A 23001-nucleotide genomic window follows, 5' to 3' on the forward strand; every position below is an offset into this window, starting at 1 on the left:
CTTTCCCTCCTTCCCAACTTTACTGTGCCATCATCATCATCTCTACCCAGCTTTTCTGCCCTGTTTCTCACTGAATATGCAATTGAGAGTTATCCTGTTTATGGTAAAGTCAGAGATACATCCTCATTTTTCCAGATGGAAGATACAAGGCACAGAAGGGAAAAAATGCCTCTTAATTGCAAGTTTGGATTCAAACCACGTCAATAACGACATTTTTCCTTCATGTTTTTAAGACAAGGACTGCAGCCTCAGAACAAGTTGGTGACCTAAAGAATTCTGTTTACAAAGAAAAGGCTGTTTTAGAGCTATACATTTCTACTACATCCTGAAAAACTGAATTCAGCAAAACAGATGTAAAAGGTGATTAAGTGATAAAAAGTTATGGGCTAAAGGAATTACAGGATTGCAACATCAGGCCTTCAGTAAGGATATTCTTCTCAGTTCAGTTCCTAATAGACACATCATCCAGTCAATGAAAATGATTTAATAAATTTGGCAAACTTCTTATTTCCCCACACAAGAGAAGGTCATTACTTTTTGTCTGCTATAGAACTGGCCAAACAGCACAGTCAAACTGAGATCACTAGAAGATTAACATGGAAAACTCATTAAAAGGTGACTTTCATTACCAGCAGTGTAGCCTCTTCACTTGCAATATAGCTTAGTTGTTAATACTTCAGATAAAAGTAGTACATGCTGATCTATGTCTCTTGCCTGAGCAACTCTGTGCCATTCTATGGTGGGAAAAAAAGGAAAGATTTTTAAGAAAAGGGGGAAGGAAATGTAGAGGAAAACAAAAAATTAAAGACCTGCTCTCCCATAGAAGAACAAGGATCCACCCAGCTCATTTCTGTTGAGGTTAATAGCAGTTAAGCTCAAATTCTACTTGGGTTAGTGGAATAATAAATCCCTTAGACTTAGATACTTTGTAAGTGGAACAGGACAAGAGAATCTGTGTTACAAAACTAACACAATTTTTTAAAGACACTAATTATACAGAAATGTCTATTCAATGACTATGTAGCACATTTCATTTAATTAAAGAAAAAAGTTTTTAAACTTACTTGCATTCACTCATAATTTCTCATTACACTTTCAAACCTCATTTTGACAACTCAAACTTTTAAGTCTTTCTGCCATGGACTAGGAAGAAGGAAACGAATGCATGTTATAAAACGTTTTATTTGCATCTCCAGGACAGAAATGCTACTGCTTTCCCAAGACAAACATGTGAGCCTCCATGGTATTTGCACAGCACCCCCAACACTCCTAGGAAGCAATGGCTGTACACATTCTATAGATGTTTTGGGCATGCATGAAAAGCATGAAATTTAGGAAACACTGGACCTACTGGTAACATATGCCAGTGTGTAGCAGCTTCAACAGCTCTCAGATACACAGAACTTGCAGCACAGGTACTGGAGAGCAGATTTGCACTTGTGCAGTGGGCAACTCATGGATTTCTAAATTTCCAGATAACGAGTTGCTTGCCAAGACTTTGGAAGTCACAGGCAAATTTTTGCCACAACTAAGCTGACACCTCCAAGGCTGGGATGTAGAGTAGACCTGCTACTGATGTATAATTGTATCAGCTGAAAGTAAGAACTTGAATTAATCAAACCCACCACACATTGAAATATAAAATATTAACACTGTTGTTCTTGGAAATAAGAATAGAAAGTGTACGTATATATTCCTAAATGGAAAGACAATGAGATGGGTGCCTCAGGGTATGAATACTAGAGGTTATAAGAGGGAAAAAATTAAAATGTATATTAAGAACAGTTCCCTGGAGTCTGAAGTATTATGGGGCAGGGGGGATCCTTTTTTAAAAGCATTATAAATACTGTTTTCTTGTGCATCAGTAACCTTATGAACTGACATGAATGTTTAAAATAGCAAGTGTGTCAGTTATTAGTTTACTGTGGAACGAAGTTCAGATTTGCAAGGGTAAACATCAACAACCAAGTAGAAATATTTAGCAAGAATCGTTGCTGTTCACATGTTTTGGTTCATATGCTGGTGGTAGCAGCCCAGAGAGCTGAGGTGATGAGGTGATGCCTCCTGCCAGCACCTTAAGCAACACACCAGCCAGGCACCCTGCTGTCTGTGCTCTGTGATACAGTGCTTAAAGTCCTGCTGGCCGTTAGCTTCCCCACAAACACCAAGCATTCAAAATCCATGCTAACTCCTAATTCTAAATACAAAACCCCAAAATCCCCCCAGTGCCAGAGGTGATGGGGCAGCAAACACTCTGAAACAACAGGTCACTCAGCAGTCCAGCAGTAAGAATGATGCTAACCTTCCCTGGGAACAAGACTTAGCCCTGCTGCCGTGGCAAAGAACTTGTCCGTATTGCTTACACAGCACCTCCTGAGACCACACAGTTAATACATGATGTTACCTATGACATCAACAGTTACTGATGTCAGCAATATTATATATTAACAGATATTAACAGATGGTGATCTGAAGTCTCCAATAACTTTCAACTCTAAAAACCTGTTCCTTCTCTAGGCTGGGGATCCTTCTACCCTGAAAACTTCTGAACAGCACCTGAAGTCACATCCCGACCCCACAGGGTCTTGAATGACAAAACAGCAAATGGTGCAGGCTGACAGCATTTTGCTTCTGACTGCCTTACACAAGGCCTATGAGAAGCATTTGGCAATGGGACAATTAAGAAATAAAACACTTGCAAGTTCATCTGTTTGTTTGTTTGTTAACCTCAGAAGATAATCTCATTCTGGCTGTGGTTAGAAAACCCAGGAAAATGCACATCCCTAGTAGATTTTTGACTGGTACTCTTGGGCAGCTTGTGCTCTACAGGCTACCTCTAAGAGGTCTGCAAGAAATAATGGAGAAAAGCAAGGCTCCTGGCACTAGGAATGATTTTGTTCCATAAAATAATATCCGTATCCACCTCTACAAAAAATTTAATTTGAAAATCAGAGAGTGGCTAAAAGTAACTGTTTTGATTATTAACAGAACTGTAGTCATTTTCTTCAGCTATAAAAGTGTTTAAACTGAAAAAGGAATATGAGAGAAAAGCATCTGAACATAATCCTCAGTTGTAACCTGAAGAGTAAGAAGATATATTGCTTTTAGTTATGCAATTTAGTCACCAGGGCTAGGACTGTTACCTGTCAAACCTGTGACCCAACATAGGCATGGGTTTAGTTCCCTGGAGCTGGAAGCACATTACGACATCTTTGCTCAGGCCAGTGTGAGAACAGTTCACTTTTCTCAGCTTGTCCTTGTACTTCCTCTCTCTCCTCAGTCAGCGTTACTCAGAATATCTTTCTGTTCTTGACATTGGGAGCGTCAAAATTTTATCAACATGTTTAAATATTATGTAGGCTTAAATATTCACACATGCATAACCCTAAGTAAGCTGCATTTCTATTTACAACTACTTAGCAACATTTGCTGTCCTTCTACATACAGTACTATCTCTTCTAGTTCCTTCTGCAGTCATATGAAGAGCTCCTTTGATCTTTACTACTTTTGCAAAATTTTAATGCAAATTGTTTTGCTTGCCTGAGGTGCCACTTTTCCAGCTGAAGATGGAAGATAATTCTCCTAAGAAAATAAGGTTAGCGCGGGCTGTCTGCTTGTCCAGCTACCCATCCTCAAATAATTTTTGGGATCACTGGACAATTTCAACTAAATTTGACAGTTAAGTATATGTTTCAAACATACCTAAGATCCTACAGGCTCTGATGAACCTAGCAGCCAGGTAAGTGAGCAAGATATGTCTCAGGCTGAGGCACTACATGCTCCTCTGAATGGATGGAGTTTTTGGGGTGCGACAAGTTGTTTAAATTGATCTCAGAGCTGACAAGTCAGCCCATGGTCTCCTCCCATGCAGGATACCCCTGCAGCTCGTTACCAAAACCCTGTAATTTATGCCCAGTACATAACATTAAGCATGTAGTCATGAGTATCCTCAGAAAAATAAAAAGAAACACATGTAACAGAGTTACCACAGTTCAACAAACTGCCCCTTGTCAACTTCACTAGAATGTGTGGCTCTGTGTGTGTCCTAGTCCTTCCCAAATCTGTTACAGTCAAAGAAATGAAGAAAGCATTCTGAAATTTGTATGTTGTCTCATATAGCATAAATTCGAATTATAATGCCGGAGCAAACCACAAAGACAGTTTAAACTAATACTTCCCAGGCAACTGGCACAGAGCAGGAGGTCCACTGCTGTGGCTCCAGAGGCTGGTAGCTCCATCCTTATGTTAAGCTGATTACCTAAATCACCCGTGCATTGCCTCACAGCCATCTCACTTACAACCTGTTGTGTCCAACCAACATAATGAAATCACTGGAAGTAGCAAGAATGTGTGCTTATAAATTACACTGCAAATATGATTTACAGAACAGGCAATAGCTAAAGTCTGAACTTCCATTTCTCTTAGGTTACTATTTACCAAACCCCTCTGGAATACAATGTAAGGACCTGGTTAACGTAATGAGCATCTGGTTATTTATCTTTGTATTCTGCTAATGATTGTTTCTTAATTAGCAAAAAGGACAATTATTTTTTCATTTGTAGCTTCAAAGATAATGTCTGCTTCTTAAACACTTCATTAATTGGTTTACCAACTACTTCTGTTTGCGTATTGAAAGAGAGTGACATTATAAGAACATTTCTGCCTTTTTCTTGGGGTTTTGCAGTTGCATCACCGTAACAAAGAGCTGTGAACTGCACCAGGAGGTAAGAAAAACATGTGGGATGGTAACCCCTTAAATGGGCCATGTCCTCAGACAAAATATGAGGTAATACATTGTGAGAAGATTTGAACAGAGGTTGACAGATTCAGATGAAACACATACGGTATAGGAAAACAGGGCCAGGGCCGGGCGGGAAGGTAAAGTAAGGAACATTTGCATAGACAGTCCCTGCATGTGCTTCAAGCTTACTGCGTATCAGCTTTATCAGACCCAAAAGCCATGTAATTTGTCAGTGCTGTGCTGGCCCCTCAAACTAATAAATCCAGGTATATTAGCTCCAGATTAAAAACATACTGCAGAGTCACAGTTGACTCATCTTTGGTGAATCTTAGTCTTAGATATGTGTTCACATCTACTTTGGAGAAATACTATAGCATCCTACAACTCTTAAGTTTACCACATACTTTCTGAATGAGTACTGGTATTTAAAATTTAGGTTATTGAAACTTCTCACATCCAGCAAGTGAATGGGTCACCTCAGTGGTGAATAGACAAAGCTTCTGAAAAAGAAAACTCTTCTTTTAAATCTCACTAATTAAATATATTATTTTAAGCTTCCTGCAAAATGATCAGATTATAGTCAAAGTACTAGATTTCAGATCTTCCAGGCTTACCTTTTTTTTTTTTTTTTTACATTCAGTTCTAATATTTCAGTGTTGATCTATGGCTGCCAAATCATTCAAATCAGTTACTTGACTATATGCTGAATAGGGAAATACAACTTTTTTTCCCGGAGTTTACCGACAAATCCTTTCTTCTCATTATACAGAAAGGGAGAAGGAAGCCAATCTGCAATAGGCTTTATATGATTTGCAATACCCCAGTTAATTCCACCCGACTGCTTTCCTTTTGAAATTAATTTATCTTAGCTTCTGCCAGGACAAAGAAAGCAAGAGTTGCTCTCCAAAAATTCCCAACACATTGCAAGAGATTTTAACACTGGAGTGGGGATTAATCCTGCAACACAAAAAGAGAAATAGAAAAGATTTAAAGGAAGGCAGGCACATAGCTTTATGCTAAAGAAGAAAAAGCCCACCCTATGCATCATACACAGTAGATTCAACTGTCCTTTCGTCTACTGTTGTAGCTCTTCCCTTGAGTGTCCTTTTAAAACTGTTTTATATGAAGATGGAAAGTAATGGATTATATGTATTTTAAGAAAAAATCAATAGAAAAATAATGTTTTAAACTCATGCAGATACCTGGACTAAATTTCTAAATGTATTACAGCAAGTACTTCAATCCTTCAAACACCAACTGTGAAGCAGCACCCTACCAACCCTCTTAAAAGACCGCTCTCTCACGTCATTACTTACCCACCTTGTGACATAGAGGAATTTCCTTCTCTGTGTTGTTTAGGAAGAATAATTTTTACTCAGAAAGGTATTTTTTACACAGCCATCTGCTAAGGATCCCTGAAAGTGGTTAAATCCACACAGTATAAAGCATACTAAGCATGAGTGATTCTTGGTCACTCATTGAAAGTGTAATCCCCTGTTTTTGTTTTGTTTGTTATCCCATAGCAAACAGGGATGTTAAGGACATGTACCAGAAACGTTTCTTCTTTAAGAATGTACAGTATATCCTCACCAGTATTATCCATTTCATACTTTATTTCATTCAGATATTTATTTCACCTGAGCTTCTTGAGTAGTTTCAAAACTCTTCCTTAGATATTCTGATTTCAGTTATGGGCACACATTGATCTTCTGTGAGATGGAACATGGAATAAGAAAGTCCTCTCCCCAAGTAGCAACTGCTATAAACCGCTGCTTTACTTCTTAATTGCGATACCCCTTGCCAGTCACGAGGCCTAGGGTCTCACTGATGGCAGAGCTGCTTCTAGTGCATTTAAAAGAGCTTTATATAACATATTCTCTAGTCTGTTTGCTATGCCTTTGGTTTGTTGTTGACAGATGAGAACTATATAAAAGTTAGGTGATATCATGTGGCTACTGCAGTAATAATAAAAATGCATAGCCTGTCACAGATGAGTATTTTCTTTATTGCTCAATCTGTACTACAATTAGGAACAGACTGATTTTCACTCACAGAGAAAGAAACACTATTGAAAAACCCCACGAAGAAGCACAGAAATTGATAGAAAAGACATTCCTTTTAAAATAAGTAAAATGGGCTAAATGGTTTTCTGACTGGAAGCTATCATATTGGGTCTAGTCTTCTCCCACTACCATTAACAGCTGCTTAAACAGCCCATTTTGATTTTAATATATTTCTGCATATTGTCTGCAAAATGGATCTAACAACCCTTTGCATTTCTAGAACTGCTTACATCTATATACACACAGCTTACATATACACAATGTGTGTGTGCCATAACTTCATTTTACAGCTGATGTAAATAAAGCATATAAATGCTACGACCTTCTCTGCAGCCTGCTGGTGTAATGAAGGAGATCTGTATGGCTCGCATTCAGGGTACAAACTCTTCACAAGCATACCTAGAGTTTACTGTACAGCTCAATCATTACAGCAACTACATTTTCCCTCTGGTGAAGTGATACAGGTAAGATTTCCTTATGCTAAACTTAATGAAATGCAAAAAAGTCAGTCAATTAATGGTCAAAAAGAAAAAGTGGGAGAACAGCCCTAATCCCTGATTTCCAGCTCTGCACTCATTCCCTTAGCAACAGATTCACTTTTTATCCCATCTTATGGATCCTTGTCAGGATGGGGTTTTATCAGTGTAAATTAACTTACTAGACTGAGAGTTACTTTTTATCTGATAGCTGCCCCACAGCTGCTTTCCACAGTGTGGCATTCTGTAGTTGCACACTTGAGAAGCGCAGAAAGACAAGTCTGTAAAATGAACTAGAACTGAGTAAAGCAGGAGTTTTCAAATGCATACACGCATCAAATCTGAACAAAAATTTGGATGGATACAATGGATACATTCAGAATAATTTCTTTGAAAAACAGCTAGCTCCTTGCCCGATTTCAGCTTCCGTCCTCTAGCCCTTTCAGCTGTTGAGCTGATCAAAACAAGGTCACAACGATATCCCGCTCTAATGAAAAAAAATGAAATGTACCTTTCTCCTTCCTCTTTTCTGGGAAACAGATGAATTGTTTTTGTTCAAACGTTCAACATTTTAACAAAGACACCTTTGAAAGCAACCCTTGAAAAGTGTAGGCCTAATAGGTTTAAGTTTCAAACAGTTCCAGGTTACTGGAAACAGGAGGTCAGAATCCAAAAAACTTTCAGGCGATGTTCAGTGCATCACTGAGAATCTTAAGCAACATGGAGACAACCTAAGTACTCCAACACTTGCTTTTTACATTTTGTGGGAAAGAAAAAAGAAAAAAGAAGGAAAAAAAAGACTGGCTCATAAATTCACCGTTCTGGAATAAATGGCCCTTACACCTCTAACTGTTCAGATAAGAGACACGCAGCAATTCCAGAAAGGAAGGCCTAGGTAAAAAAAAAAAAACAAAACAACCAACCCCCAACTCCAGAGAGCTGCTTCTTACTCCACTTGGCTCCAAGGAAGCCTGACACGAGAGTTAAAATGGGGTACTCCCCACTCAGTCAAGCCCAGACAGTTTCTAACCCTAAAGTGTTTAGATTCAAACCTTTCTACATCAGATGGCTCCAGGAACAGGAGACAGGAGGGGTTTTTTTGTATCACTACTACAGTGAAAAACTGGCATCAACATCAAAAAACTTCATCACAGTACAGTTTTTACTGTGGTTTTCAACTTGTAGAAAGTCAAGATCAGTTGTTTAGTATTTTGCTGAAAAGTAAGGGTTCACCCGAGATAACGCTGGTAAGGTGAGAATAACACAAAGTGTGTGCTTTCAGATGTTAATTTCTATGCAAGTGGAAAATCACAGAGAGCAGTTTAAACAAATCTTGACATGCCTTTCATGCCCAGAAATGTGATTTCCCTTACAAATGCCTTAGGCATCAACATCATAACAGTTTCCTTTTGCAACCAGGCTCCTCCTATTTTATTCTATTCTCTTACCTAAAAACCCCCGGTATTTTTATCTTTTTTCACCACTTAACACAGTAAATTGCTTTTCAGAATATTGCAACACCTCCATAACAAAGGCAAATAAGTTATTGGATCCGTTTTTTCAGGTCTTAGAAAGCATTCTTAAAAATAAACAGAAGGGAAGACATATTCATTACTTCTCTGAAAACAGACTAGCATTAATCTAAAAAACCAATGGTGGTGATGATGAATGGAACATATTGCTTCCACTTATGAGGATTCTCGTGTTAAAAGCAATTATGAACTAAGCCTCAGACAGTATTTATATCAATCCAATTTTGATGAGGAAGAAACAGAAACACAAATATTTTGTGACTTGCCAATGTTACAAAGGAACCCAAGGAATATGATGCCAGACCTTTACTCCTGTGGCTTGCTTATGCCCTCTCATATTGTACACTGCAGAACAAATCTTGTTCTTCCAATACTGAAATGCCATTCAACCTCTTCAATGGTGCTCAAAATCCACCGAAATAAATGTGATCGCAGTTATACAGAGATTATACCCACAGTATAAAATTCACAGTAAGGCCTGAAGTGTGCTAGGTAATGAAATTCTTCATCAAAAAAAGTTCAAGAGCTAGTTGAAACAATAACAAGGATCCTTATTGGTAATGAAACAGAGTATCTTCAAAATCATTTGCAAGTCAAGCTTCACAAACATAATGATCTCTACCAACAGATTATAGTTTGCTTTTTTCCCCTAAGTGCCCAAAACAAATCAGGCCAGTAAAAACAGGATTATGACAGCTAGTTTCAGTTAGTTTTTCTTCACTTGAACACTGTAACTTCATTTTGAATTTACCAGTAAAACACAGATTTATAACTGAACCTACCTTTGCTTTCAGATCAGCACAAATCTCTTGTTGCTTTTGCCTGGTATTAGCCAACGTTACTTCTGCCTCACGAGCAGCGCAGGCTTCAGCAACAGTCGTCGCTGCCTTAAGCAAAAAGGCTTTCCTAGCCTGAGCCCAATTTAATATCAAGACTCTGCGCTGATTCCTAATGAAATGGTAATGATCCCAAGCTTTCTCATGAACAACCTAAAAAAGCAAAGCATTTCAGAAAGTTTTAAAAACTATGCATTAATAAAATAAAATAATTGTAGACATTTTTGCAAACCTTGAATACAACTGATTTAACTATTATATCACCAATATATGGAATCCACAATTTAGGGCCCAAAAGTATTCTGTCAGGTAGTGATACCACTCCAGCCTTTCCCCATTTTGCCTGTACTGCATGGCACTGCAGTATCCTGATGTCCCACTGTCCTCTTCTGAACTACGTTTTTGCAATACAAATAAATGGCATGCAATGGTTCCTTCCTGCCCTAAAGTACATAAAATGCAAGTAGGTTCCTTCAACACATCTTCAGAGATATTGAGCACTTTTAGCAAGATGAGGCTCTTCATAGCCAATTATGATCTATAGAAAAACAGAACACCAATTAAAGCAATTGTACAAATGCAGTTCAGATGAGAATTAGCTTCACTTTTTCTTTTCTAACAGGAAATGTGGAAATAGATTTTTAGCTTGCCAAGCAGCATACTGCCACCACCAATGTCACCACCTACCGAAAACGGTGAGTGTTTAGTTTGAAATACACCTTCTTTGGTTAGGCTCCTGAGGACATTAAAGCCTTAAGACTTTGACAGAAGCAGTAACAGGTAAGGCTGTGTAGACTGAGGCAGTAGAGTCTTGGACCTGTTCTGTATCCCCAAAACCTACAAGTTACAGGGATGAAGGGGATTCTAGAGATGGCTGTCTCCTCACAAGTGTCAAGGGGACCATCCCTCATGTTAATTTCCAGACTTTTGACAGGGGACAGGGGGATGCTGAGTCATCTGGCCCCTAGCTCACAGATATTCCTATCAGCTCATAGTTGGATGAAGATAAAGTGGTACCACTACCCCTGGAGCTTCATTTTGGTCAAATGCACATAGGCCACCACATTGAAGTTCACATTGCCGTTGCTGCTGCCACAAACTAAAGGTCAGCCTTGCTGGCAAGCACCTAAAGCTAAGACACTTATAAGCAAGACAGGGAACAAAGAGTTTGCACATCTAAAAAGTGAGAGCACTCTGATGAGCTGCTACTGGATACATCAGTGCTTGTTCACTGATCCATTCATCTTCAGAGGGAAGAAGGCATAGCAACTCTGAGTTTAGGATTCTAATGTAACACAAACATTTTAAGAATAGATTCTTAGTACCGTGTTAACGTTTCTGTATTTGTCATGCTAGTATACATACTAAGAGATACCAATTCAATGCTGAACTATGATTTTTTTTAATTTAGAAATTCACATTTTAAACGAACCTTCAAAGAATTAGGGAGACCCATTAATAATGGCTATCCTTAAAATATACCTGCACTGTACAAAGCACATAATTACTTAGCCCAGTTCTCATGAGCAAAAGCTCTGAAACCCACAAGAACTTTATTTCTGGTGAAACTATGCTAATTGTTAGTACCACTTCACTGTGACTCCTTTGCACTAGGTACCCCTCAAACACAAGGAAGTAGATGGTCTAAAAATACATGCAGAGTTAAAAAAAGATGCCTACTTTACTTATTACATCCTGAGGTGTTTTGGCCTTGAAACAGGTTTCTCTATTAGCTGCTATGTGCTTATTCACTGTGGAGCGTAAAAGGAATCAGCAATCAATTTGAAAGGCATTATGCATACAAAAATAGCCTCTCCCAGAGAGCGGGAGATAACTCTTCACTCTTCCTGCTACATATGTGCCACAGGCCAATTAAAATAACTATTCCTAGATAGCATGACAATGCTATACATCCTCATAAAAAAAACCACCAAGAGGAGCAGAATAGCATGACATAACTATAAAACCGTACAGCAAAAGCAACAGTAACAAACTTATTTTGTGAATTTAGCTGTAAGAGTATGCAGAACTATAAAATCTCCACAGTGTTTATTTTGAAGAAATCATAGGTTTTCAAGTTCACTGATTTTGAAAACCAGGACATCCCTTCTTCACTGCGCAGAATAAAATTCATAATTAAGACATTTTAAAATAAAAAACTTTGATAAATGTTCTTTAATACAAACTTGATTAATGTAAGAATTTATATAATTGATCTAACATTTAAAACAACACTGACCAGATCATGCCTGGATTTGTGAGGAAGGTATCTCTGCAGCACATCCAGGTACAAAGTCCTCCTCTTCTGGAGATTGCCTGGATACTGATTGATAACAGTCTCAAAAACCCACTGAACTTCTTCTGTCCATTCAGTGTTCCTACAGAAACACAAAACAATCAGCCCTAGCATAACCGAACATTTGAAAAGGAGGTGTTTGGTTCTAGTTTATTTTTAAAGGCCTAACCTTTCAGTGGGCTCGCAATCCTGAACCTCCAAACTGGATGTTGGACCAGAGCCGAGAAATTTAATTTACTACAATCAAACAAAGCAAAACTATATTGCTTTTCTAATGTGAACATTTATTGTGCCATCATTCAAGCAAATTGCTCCTTTTCTAACCTGGCTTTTTATTGCGTAATGATACTGTGTTTCTTAAATGCATTACACTAATGAATAGTCACACCATGCAGAAAATGCAATGTGAAAAAGATGATCAGTCTCTACCACCAAGCACTAAATAAATGATCAAAATGAAGTGATAACACCTGTATGCAGCTAAATGAGGAGCTAGTTTAAAAACAAACTTCTGACAGCCATAAACTCATCAGCAAGGCATTACGATTCAGAATTTTTTAAAATAGAAGGTGTAGTAATCAGTATGCATTCATGTATTTCAGAAAACTGGAGCTGCAAGAAACACCGAACTAAAACAGTACCACAGGTTTGGATTTAGTAGATCAGATTTTACCCTCAATCTGAACTCTTGGCCTTGAAGGGATTAACGTCAGGCTTTCATTGTCAGCATTAACGTATGAGCAGCAACACCGAGTCAGACCAAAAGGTCTTTCTATCCCATTGATCTCTTTTCAAAAGTGACTGAAAGCCTAGGGAAAATTAAAAGGTGGCAGTCATACGACTCTACCCCCCACAAACTCACAGCTCTCAGACTTCTGAGCCAGCAGCGGTGCCTTGGTATTTAATAGCACTGCATTCAGTAAGGTATTAGAACTTTATCCTTAGGCAGACAGAAATACCAGGTACTTAAAAAAGGAGATTTTTTGTGAGATGCTTATATGTAATTAATATTAAACTAAATTTTATATGACCTATCATTATTTCTAAAAGAGAAGAGCAAAGAAGTATTAAAAAAAAATTATCTAATCCAGTTTAACACAACTTCTCTTTAAAAAACATTGTACAGTAAAACCACAGTGTATTGCCACTGTTGTACAAAATTTTGGGACACCAAAGCAAGGAACAAGAAGATGACCCTAGAACTGTGATTTTAAGAAATGGAAAGCTTCACCTACAGATCGATCACAAGAATGCAAAGACACAACGTCCCGTTTCAACAAACCGTTTTCAAAGTCATACCCTGTCAGGCAAGGGAACCCGATCTCTCGATGACAAGCACTGCACCTTTTTCTCCTCTCTACTGGCACTTCTGGCACAAATGTGGACAGAGATTCACTTATCTTCACCTACCTAAAGGCATTTATTTTATACTTTTCTTCAGGGAGACTACTGGGCTTTATCTTTACCCTTGTGGTCTTAAGAGGGAATTAACCTTCACCCATCTTTCTGGAGACAGCTAGTGATCAGAGGTTCTTTCCTCCCCACTTCAATTCTTCATCTTCTGACTTGCATGAAACAAAAATGATCCTTCATTTACGATAATGTTTTCAGTGCAGAATCATTATTCCAGGATCAGAATGGTGGGAACTTGATGATCACCAAATAGGAGGAAACATTGTAATTACTCTTGCCTAGTAACAAATGCCTTGTTTCTCGCACTCTGTGTGTACATTTTTTCTGTATTTTGCTTTTCTTTGAATAAATGTTGAAAGTTACTCTTGTCTTTTATGCAGACAGCATCACAGTGAAGATGGCCAGGTAAGGAGAAATCACATCCTACCTCCTTCAATAAACTCAGTAACATTGTCATGGCCATTAGTGCCACAAACACATCAAAAGACAGCTCTGCAGTAATAACGTTTGTATCATATACAGAGATCCCAGTCATGAGAGGGTGTTTTGCAAGAAAATACTAACCACTAACTTTCAGCTGGCCCTCTGTGGTAGTGCCTTTTTGAGTAGCTTATCTGTTTATCAGTGGAGCAAAATGAAAGTAACTTTTATTAACTTTATATTAATTAACTTTAAAAAAGACTAAGTTGTCCAGAGGTAGCAGAATGACATGACAGGACAAAGAGTGGACACTGACACTTCAGTCTTTGCTTTTACATGTGAGGGAAGGGTGCACAGTCTGCATTTATTGACAGCTCTGGAATAATTCACAAAATGTAGCCAATAAAAACCAGCAACAACCTAACTTCTCATGAAAAGAACACCAGCCAGGCAGCTTGCCGTGAGCGCTCCCAGCAGCGGTGAGCGGGGTATACAGAGTACCAGTATGCCATACCTTACCTTACCTTTCGCACATTTTGACTTCCCAATTGCACAAGACTTCAAACACTCACTGTGTGGGGATGTATTACAGCACAGCAGTGCAAGCTCATATGGAAAAGCTCCCCACCACTTGTGCAGATACAGATTTAGAACTAGGAACACTATAGTAATAATCCTGACTTGGAGACTCATCAGTAGGCTAAAATTAATAAACTTGAAGGAGGCAGCTTTCCCTCTACAAGCTTAGATGACAGAGATATTCATACTTCTCACCTATTTTCCTTTATCTTCTTATAAACTGTATAAAATACCTGACAAACTATTTCTAGGACCCAGCTGTTTGCTATTAAATCCAGCCATCATGAAAAGAAATGGAGGTGGCTTTGAAACATGGCAGAGACAAGATCTAGCTCCTGCAAAAAGTTTATTTGCAGCAACTGACAGCTATCAAGCAAATGTCGGAGACAACATAAAAAGTGAAATTACTTTAGCAAAAGCAGAATAGCAATCCAAGTGTTTCTTTATAGGTGATTGCTTAAATTTCCCATGACAGACAATGAATATAGATGTCTGAGCTGAGGGTTTTTTCGCATGCTAAGTCTAAAGAGGAAACATCGCCCCAGAAAGTGAAACTGGGCTAAGGAATCCTTCAAGGAGGGCACAGTTGCAGTAGTATCTTCTAACCTTCAAGCTTCAGGTCTTGAACAGCAGACACAGTTCTCCAAAGACAAGAGTCCCTGAGCTTTGACACAGAGTTGGTACTGTTAAGATGTGCTACTTCTGCAGCATTTACTGCATCTAAGAAGAAATTCTTGCAATTGATCCTCAGAAATTAATGTTTTAAACTCCTCCCTTTTCTCTAGAGGGAGCTTTTCTATGAAATCAGTTCATCTATTAATTTTAGAATCTCTGTGTTATAATTTGATATTGAGCTATAGGCTTTCTGAAGAATAGCTTTAATGGACAAAATTATTTTTCGCTATGATTTAAATATTCTTCACTGCTACTGCTCCTACCGATGCTGAACTAAGCAAGTACAAAAAAAGATTTTTTTCTTCAGATAACACCTAGCATTCTTGTCTTTCCAGCCCCAATATTTTTTTATTAGAAGAACAACCATAAACCCCTGCTAGCCTTTACTCAGAGGGAGTACCAGCCATCCTAAGAGTGTTTACTAGTTTCTGACTGCTGGATTTTAAACTACCTCATGTAATTTCTGAAAGAAATCAGTAATCCTCTTCTGCGAGTCCTAATACACCTTAGTACGGTGCCATTTGAATACATTATTTCAGTGACAGTAACAAGACAGTTTTTAAGAGCTGAGATTTTCTTTTGCAAAATCTACCTTAGGTATTTCTGACCATACAGGTTTGTGAACAAATATGGGTCTTCGGTCTACCAGAAGAGTAAGGCAGAGGTAAGACATCTTGGTCAGGAACCATTACACCATGAACTTGAGAGCAAGGAAACCCACAGATTCTGTGGTCTGAAGGCCAGTCTGGGGATCTCCTCTGCCTCTCAGCACACAAGGACAGATGCACCAGTTGCTGCATCAGTTTCTGCCTCCTGCATCTCACCTATCTCCCAAGGTTCCCTCTGACTTGCATATTCCTCTGACAGCCAGCTAACAGTGCATCTCTACTCAGGAATAAAATGAAGAAGTTAAGGTTTGTGAAAGATACTCTGGGGAGCTATCAGCTACAGCTACAAGTAGTTTATTTTAAGTAGGGACAAACTGCCAATGCCTTGGTTTGTGAGCTCTGCCAAAATGTGTCAGCTGTGCTGAGATTTTGTCAGCTGTTCATAGACAAAGACCCCCCCCCAAAAAAAAAAAAAAAAAAAAGTCTGCATGATCCAAGCCCAGCGTATTTGTAACTATTAAATGCATGGAGAATTTCAAAATATCCTGCCTGATGAATTCAAGATGTCAACTCACTTAAACTTTTGTAAAATTCCAGAAAGGAAGATCTCATCTAAAACAAGTCTGAAAAGTGCCAACACGTTTTACATTAATATTTAAGCTAATACCAGGCTTCTCCAGTGTGAAGATACTGACAAACTTTTACAAGGCTGAATACATGACCCAAATTTTAAATGTAGTGCTTGCTTTACTTGTATGTATCATCCTGCTAGAAAACAGTACAATCTTTATTTTGTTTCAGAACTGAGACACCAATTGTCTTACATTCAACAACCCTGAGGCAGCTGCTTCCTTTGAAACAGATTTACCCAGCATTAATCTGTGGCTTTACACTTTGTGAAGAATATAAACAACTCGGAAGGGAAGCTACCCTCTCCACCCTATAATCCCCACATATTCTTTGCAATAGCAATGTATCCTCGCTGCACTGCGGTCTTGTTGAATCTGCAGATACACAGAATGCAACAACATCATCAAGTGAGATGTTCACCTGACTATTAATTATGTCATTGCGGATTGTTGTACCAGAAACATCCTGGTAATAGGCCTGAAAAGAAGAACTAAATTTACTTGACTTGGTCCTAATACCCCATTCATTTGAAAGGATGCTGCAGAGGCTACACTGCTGAATACGCAATACTCCATTCATCCTTCAATTATTTAAATAATTCAGACATGCTTGGAAATTGTGGCAAAATATAACAGTGCTTAGAGAATTACCAGCTACAATAAACACATCAGTTCCAAGTCCACAATCTGTGGGACAAGACAGAAATTTGTGTTTTAGCAGCAGTAAAAAAAGTGAATTTAGATTATAAAACATTATAATCCTATATTAGTGCTCCAGTTTCTAAAAGCAGTAACACTGTAATGAGCATTCTAGTAGGACTGAAAAGCACATAAAGAATATATCATACCAGAATATTACCTTATTCTCATTTTTCTTCTTTGGAAAACCTATGCACATTTTCCAAATTTTTTTATTCCTGACAGTCTAAACAGTTAAACAATGAGATGTGTTAACACCAGAAGACTAGGATTATCTTAGGGTTTCTTTAGTGTACATTCACGCATATGATGAGAGATGAGTATCAACAGAGAAGTAATGCTCAGATGAAGTGACTAAGTTATCATATAATCATATTGTTCTACTGAACAACTTCTCAAATTACAAAAATGAGAAAAAAATGTACTGGTATCTTTGGGTATAGAGCAATGACAATAATTGCAAAGGCTTCACTAAGGCTGTATTAATCAGTACAGTAGATACATACCAAGGGCAAAAGCCTGTCACTCAATTTTTGACAGTATTATCTCTGTTAGTTGGATCAAAGTTATCTTGATGAATTACAGAATACTTAAATCACAAGGCTGTATCTCTGCAAATTCATACAATATTTTAATGTAAATTAGCCATATATATGTAAGAAGTGACAAAGAGTGTTATGTCTCTTACAAAACCCAGATCTCGGAAGTAGGCAATGCTACAAGAGCAAAGTCTTGCTTTTTTTTCATTGAAAATACATTTTTAACACTGTTGTGGATGAAATCACAGAAACATAAAAGAGCAATAGATTAAAGATTTGGAGACCAGAAGGCAAAAAACAAAAAACCCCACAATTTGGCTTTAAACAAAATACCCAAGATAATTGCTGATGGTTTATTTATGATTTCATACATTCCCAGCTAACAATACTGGCATCCACTGATCCAAATTGGGTAAATTGTCCTACACAACCTACCCTGATATTCCACCAGCAGATTGCTATCACTGCCACTACCACCAGCATTTCTTCCAGCTACATCCATTTCTTTTTCCCCATTTACATTTCATAACTTAATTCCTTCAAAGTACCACTGCCTAAGTTTTCGTGACTACAAACGATTTATTTCCCTTACAAATACGGTATTTTATCCTTAAGTCTTGATGTTACTTAACTATCAGTACAAAATTAGCTAGGTCAGGACCTAAATTCAAACCTAGCATATGGTCAATGAAAATATCATGCTACATTTTTAGCTGTTTCCACAGATTCTGTTGCCTATATAGATGTTTGTCTATTATTCAGAAGCACACATGCTGTGTGGATCAAGAATTTAAAAGTGTAAATTTTCACCAAAATTGTGTTGACCATAAACTTTAATACTGTTTTAATCAAAACCACTAGGACTATGTACATACATAATGATTCAGTATTTGTCACAGATTTTCTCATAGAGGTTGTTAAAACTTCTTCCATAACAGCAACTGTAACAAAATATCAGAGACAACAGCAAAGGAACTACTGTAAATTTGCCACTTGCTGCTTAATAAATGCTATAAATATGGGTAAGAGGAGAACAATTTTTAATTAGTATCACATTATAATAGCTAGGACATTACAGTAATAATATACAGGTTTGAGTTAACAGAAGAACCACCTACAGAGTATCTGTACAATTTACAAAAAAGATAAGTAGATTATATCGTTACTTTCTATGGGATCCAACATCTTAAACTGGTTTAAGCACCCCCAAACTATTTCAGCAGCAATGGCAGAAAATTTAAGTATTGTACTATAGGTGCACTGTAGGTGTATATAGAAAAAGAGGGAGATTTAGCAGCAGCATGTGATTGTTTTACCACAGAAACTTAGGAACTTTCCTGCTCTCCCCGGTTTCTTCCACCCAGGCTTCAAAAAATTTCATTGACCTTCCTATTCCCAGTCTTCTTAAAACCTGATGCCATTCTAAGCCAGAGGAATATCAGCAGATGGCAAAAAGAAGTCAAGGCTGGTCCAGTACCTGCAACTCAGTATCTCCTGGACTCAAGTTAGCCTCCGCAGAAAAGCTAAGATTAATATTATTTATATATAGGTACGTAACATTTCTAGATCGCTCTGAATATTTATGTTCTTTCTGTAAACTTTTTCATTTAGTTTTTCTTTCATTTTAGAAAGAAAACTTTCCTTTCCTTTACTCCGAATCAGAAAGACATACATTTTTAAAATTTCTTTGTGATGAGAATTTACTGCAGTAATCTAAAATCTGTGAAAAGATGGGACCTATTTATCTGCTTTACAGGCAAATACATTCTAGATCTCTCTCAAAGACTGTACTCTGACATAAATTTGATAGTGTAATTACCACCAGAAAGAATCATTTCTATTCATACAAAAGCATGTGAAGAGGACATTTGATGCACACCAGACTGTTGTTCTTTGATCCACAAAACATTTTGCTTACTATTTCAGATGAGAGCTTTTAAAGGACTGCCTCAGTTCTCTCAGCTGTGTAAACAGTTACCAACTATTTAACCCCAGAGAGCTGGGCAATATGTCAACTATCCTCTTCAACTATCCTCTGTTCCACATCAAATATAACCAACGCTAATGGTAAAGGCAACTGCAGGATTACAAAATGCATTACAGTTACTTATTTTGTATCCAACAAACAAAATCCAGAAACAGATGTCATTACCTATATAAAACTTTTAACTGTTGATCAATCTCTTGAAGCTTAGACCAGTACCCACTTGCAAGCTTTCGGTATTCATTAATAACTAAGGCCTTCAAATCAGGATAGGGGCATTCCAGAGACAGTAGTGCTGAAGGAACTTCAAGGAAAAGTCCTTCTTCCTCTTCAAAAGAATGCACTAATACCTGTGATGAAAAAAACGCTACTGAGCAGAGTACTCTGCATTATATTTTCTCTCTGCAAAATTACCAATTAAACATATAAGAAAAGCTTACTTTTGTTATATAGTCTTCAAGCTCTTTTTCCAAAGCCAGACTTTCAAGGATAAGGAATTCCAAAATTGCCTTCTGTTGCTTCTTCACATATTCGATCTATTTCATGAAATATGTTACTGTTACTACTTTATTTTTTTACAGTATGAAAGCTCTTATTCAGAAACAAAAACCCTGATTTCCAGTTCTATACTGCTATGCTTTTACAGATTTTAGTGAAGCAGATTTACACTACAGCAAGTACAGAGATTACTGGATACTCTGAATGTGAGTTATCGCCTCAAAGTATTACATAAAAATACATGAAAACGCTAAAAATACGGTGATAATAAATTGTAAAAATAAAGTTAAAATACCAACCTGCTGTAACACCTCAACCGGATCGATCTTAGATTTCAGACAAGATCCTTCTGAGAGGTAACGCTGCACTTCAGACAGCCTGAATTTCAAATGCTCTTTTAGTTGCCAGACAGGAACTACAGTATCTCTTTGGTATGTATCCCGCTCCTTCGATAATTTATGTTCTACATCCAAATGAAACACAAAGCTTTCTCAAACACACAAAATATTACACAGCACTGTGCTTTCTAAACCTAAATCTGTCAGGCCACAGATTTAAAAACTCAAATAATTAAGATAATTTTGACTACAATACATAATCAAGAAATGAATACAAAATTCTCACCCAAGTCCCTCATATCCAAAAAAAAGTTGTGCTTATGGCTTTCCTCATCAAGAAAAGTCTTCATTTCTGCTTCTGCTTTTTGCCTGAAAGGTATGAATATGAGTTTTACAGAAGCTTTAATTTCTTATTCATTAAGTTTTCAAGAATGATAAGCCTCAAATACTCTAATAACTAAGTAAAAAGGGGGATTTTTTTGCCTGGGAAGTTATGAAGTGCAGACTTGAACACGAAGGCAGTATGGAAGCCAACCTCTGAGCTCATTAAGATTAAAGGTGATATCACTGACCTGCTGTACATACAATACACAAGCTAATAGACAAGAACACTATTAATGTTCCCAGTTATAAGCGTGAACTCAATATGCACATCTAGAGACAGACTCTGAAGGAATGAAAAAGCATCTGAATACTTCTGATACTCTTACAAATAAATGCTTTTGAGATGTTGGTAGGTCAACTAAACAGCTATGTTTAGATCATCATGCAGACGTACATACAGAACAGGCATCAACTCCATTCTTCTCACCACCCTTTATGTCTTGTCATGTAAATGTTCCCTTTCAATGTAGATCACAAGGTTTCATGCCCTGCACAAAAAATTATCTTCGGTTCAGGTATTTTAATATTTTCCTCTTAATGTCACTTGAATCAAGTGTGCCACACCAGAATCTCTGTCTACTGAAGTGTTTCTTTAACAATGACTAATTAAGATTCCTCAGCTCTTACCTGTTCTCACTCAGCCTTTTATGCTCTTGCCACCATACTTGCCGATGCTGTTTCAGTAGCATTTGCTCTTTGTTAATTTTTGAAACTTGCTCAATTTTTTTAATCTGCAGGAAAAAAATACAGCTTTTTGTATCAATACAATATTTTGAATCTGTTTAATAGCCTCATCAAATGCCCTCATCTAGAAACTTTTAAATTACAGAATGGTGAACCTTTTTTCAAAACTGTGTTTTTCTAAAGAACAGGTTCAAATGTAACCAATTTTCATGGGGAAAAAAAACTATTCTGTTTCAAATCACAATTAAATTAGAGGAGAAAGTGAAAAAAATGCAGTTCATTTTCTTCCTTCCTTTTTTTCCTCCTGTTCTTTCCCATTCCTATTTCACAGGAGGTGAAAGGGGGAAGATGAGTAGGAGAAAGAAAAATACACTTTCTTACAGGTAGGAATATAAAAGAGTGAAACTCTGTCTTTCAAGAAGAAGAATTTCAAAAACCGATTACTAAAAAAGATAGCTTTTTCAAAATTTATCCAATTAAAGATGCTCTGAAACTGTCCGAGAGCTTCATAAAAACATTGCTTCCAACTTCAGGTAAAATAGAAGGTAGATGAATTACTGCTTGAACTAGAGGAAAATCCATCAGGGAAAGGCTGATGAAGTGGTAGCCAGATGACTCTGGCCAACCAGCAATGAAGGAAAAAGGATCAGAAGTCATCTGTGGCTGTCAGAAGCCCCTGAGACAGGCAAGTCAGTTATCTCTCATCCTCCTGCCACCATGACTGTCTCCTGGCCTCTCAGTGGATACTCTGGACAAAGCAGCATTTCAGTTTAGAATTGGCTCCTTTCCCACTCCTTCTCTTTTTGCTGCCTTGCCACCATCTTCCTTCACAACACCTGACCTCATCCCTGCCCCAGCCAAATTTTTATAGCTGCAAAACCCCTTCTGATTCCAGAGGCTCCCACAGTTCACATCCCTCTTCTTTTTTTTTCTCCCTTCATGCAGATACATTATTCTACTGCAGGATGGTAGCAAGACAATAAAAAAAAAATTTGGAAACTCTTGTCCTAGCTCATAACAGGGAAAAATGATAAAGATCTCGCTCCACATCTAGTTCAGGAAAGAAACGATGCTCTGAGTCAAAAATGCTGGTTTCCTACTCGCCTCAGGTGGAAGTAATCTGCTCTGCTTAAAATGCTTAGTTAACATTCTTGTCTAGTGAAAGCTGGACAAAACCACACATCACCCACTCTGCGTTCCCCTGCATAAAACCACAGAGCGCAAACCCCTATGGATCCATCCCCCAGCTGGGCAGCGATACCAGTCCATTCTCAGAGAGGAAAGTTGTAGAACTTTTCTTTGCTGCACTCACGCACAGGTAAGCAAGAATCCCACTTCTTGAATCACAGCCTCTCATTCACCCACCAATAAAGCTAAAATCTTACTTTAAAACAAAATACCTAAAATTTTGAAACACGAAACATCTCTCAAATGAATCTGAGTTTAATATATCTGGTTTCTAGATAGTCACATAAGGAAGAACCACAACTAGAATGTGGTTAACCCACGGCACTTCGGCAACAAACCTGCTTTCAGCAGTATTATTTGGGTAAGAAGTTGCAATAGATGCTGTGCAGAGATTATGTCACTGTGAATGAGAAAAAAGG

The 23001-nt window shown here is 37.7% G+C and overlaps 1 protein-coding gene across 3 annotated transcripts in view; it reads right to left on the reverse strand.

The window, feature by feature from the left end:
• Positions 1-23001, reverse strand: part of CCDC148 (coiled-coil domain containing 148) — a 78880-nt gene that overhangs the window by 28990 nt on the left and 26889 nt on the right. For 2 of the 3 annotated variants that reach the window (XM_080398681.1, XM_080398680.1), the window contains 7 exons: positions 21338-21441; positions 20613-20695; positions 20288-20451; positions 19931-20026; positions 19659-19840; positions 11888-12026; positions 9595-9801 (listed from right to left, as the gene is read on the reverse strand). In XM_080398681.1, the coding sequence (XP_080254807.1) occupies positions 9595-9801; positions 11888-12026; positions 19659-19840; positions 19931-20026; positions 20288-20451; positions 20613-20695; positions 21338-21441 (975 nt within the window). The remainder of the gene's footprint in view (positions 1-9594; positions 9802-11887; positions 12027-19658; positions 19841-19930; positions 20027-20287; positions 20452-20612; positions 20696-21337; positions 21442-23001) is intronic. The other variant, XM_080398682.1, reaches the window with a different exon arrangement.

This window comes from Falco punctatus, assembly GCF_963210335.1.
Source record: "Falco punctatus genome assembly, chromosome: 8".
Classification (NCBI taxonomy): Eukaryota; Metazoa; Chordata; class Aves; order Falconiformes; family Falconidae; genus Falco; species Falco punctatus.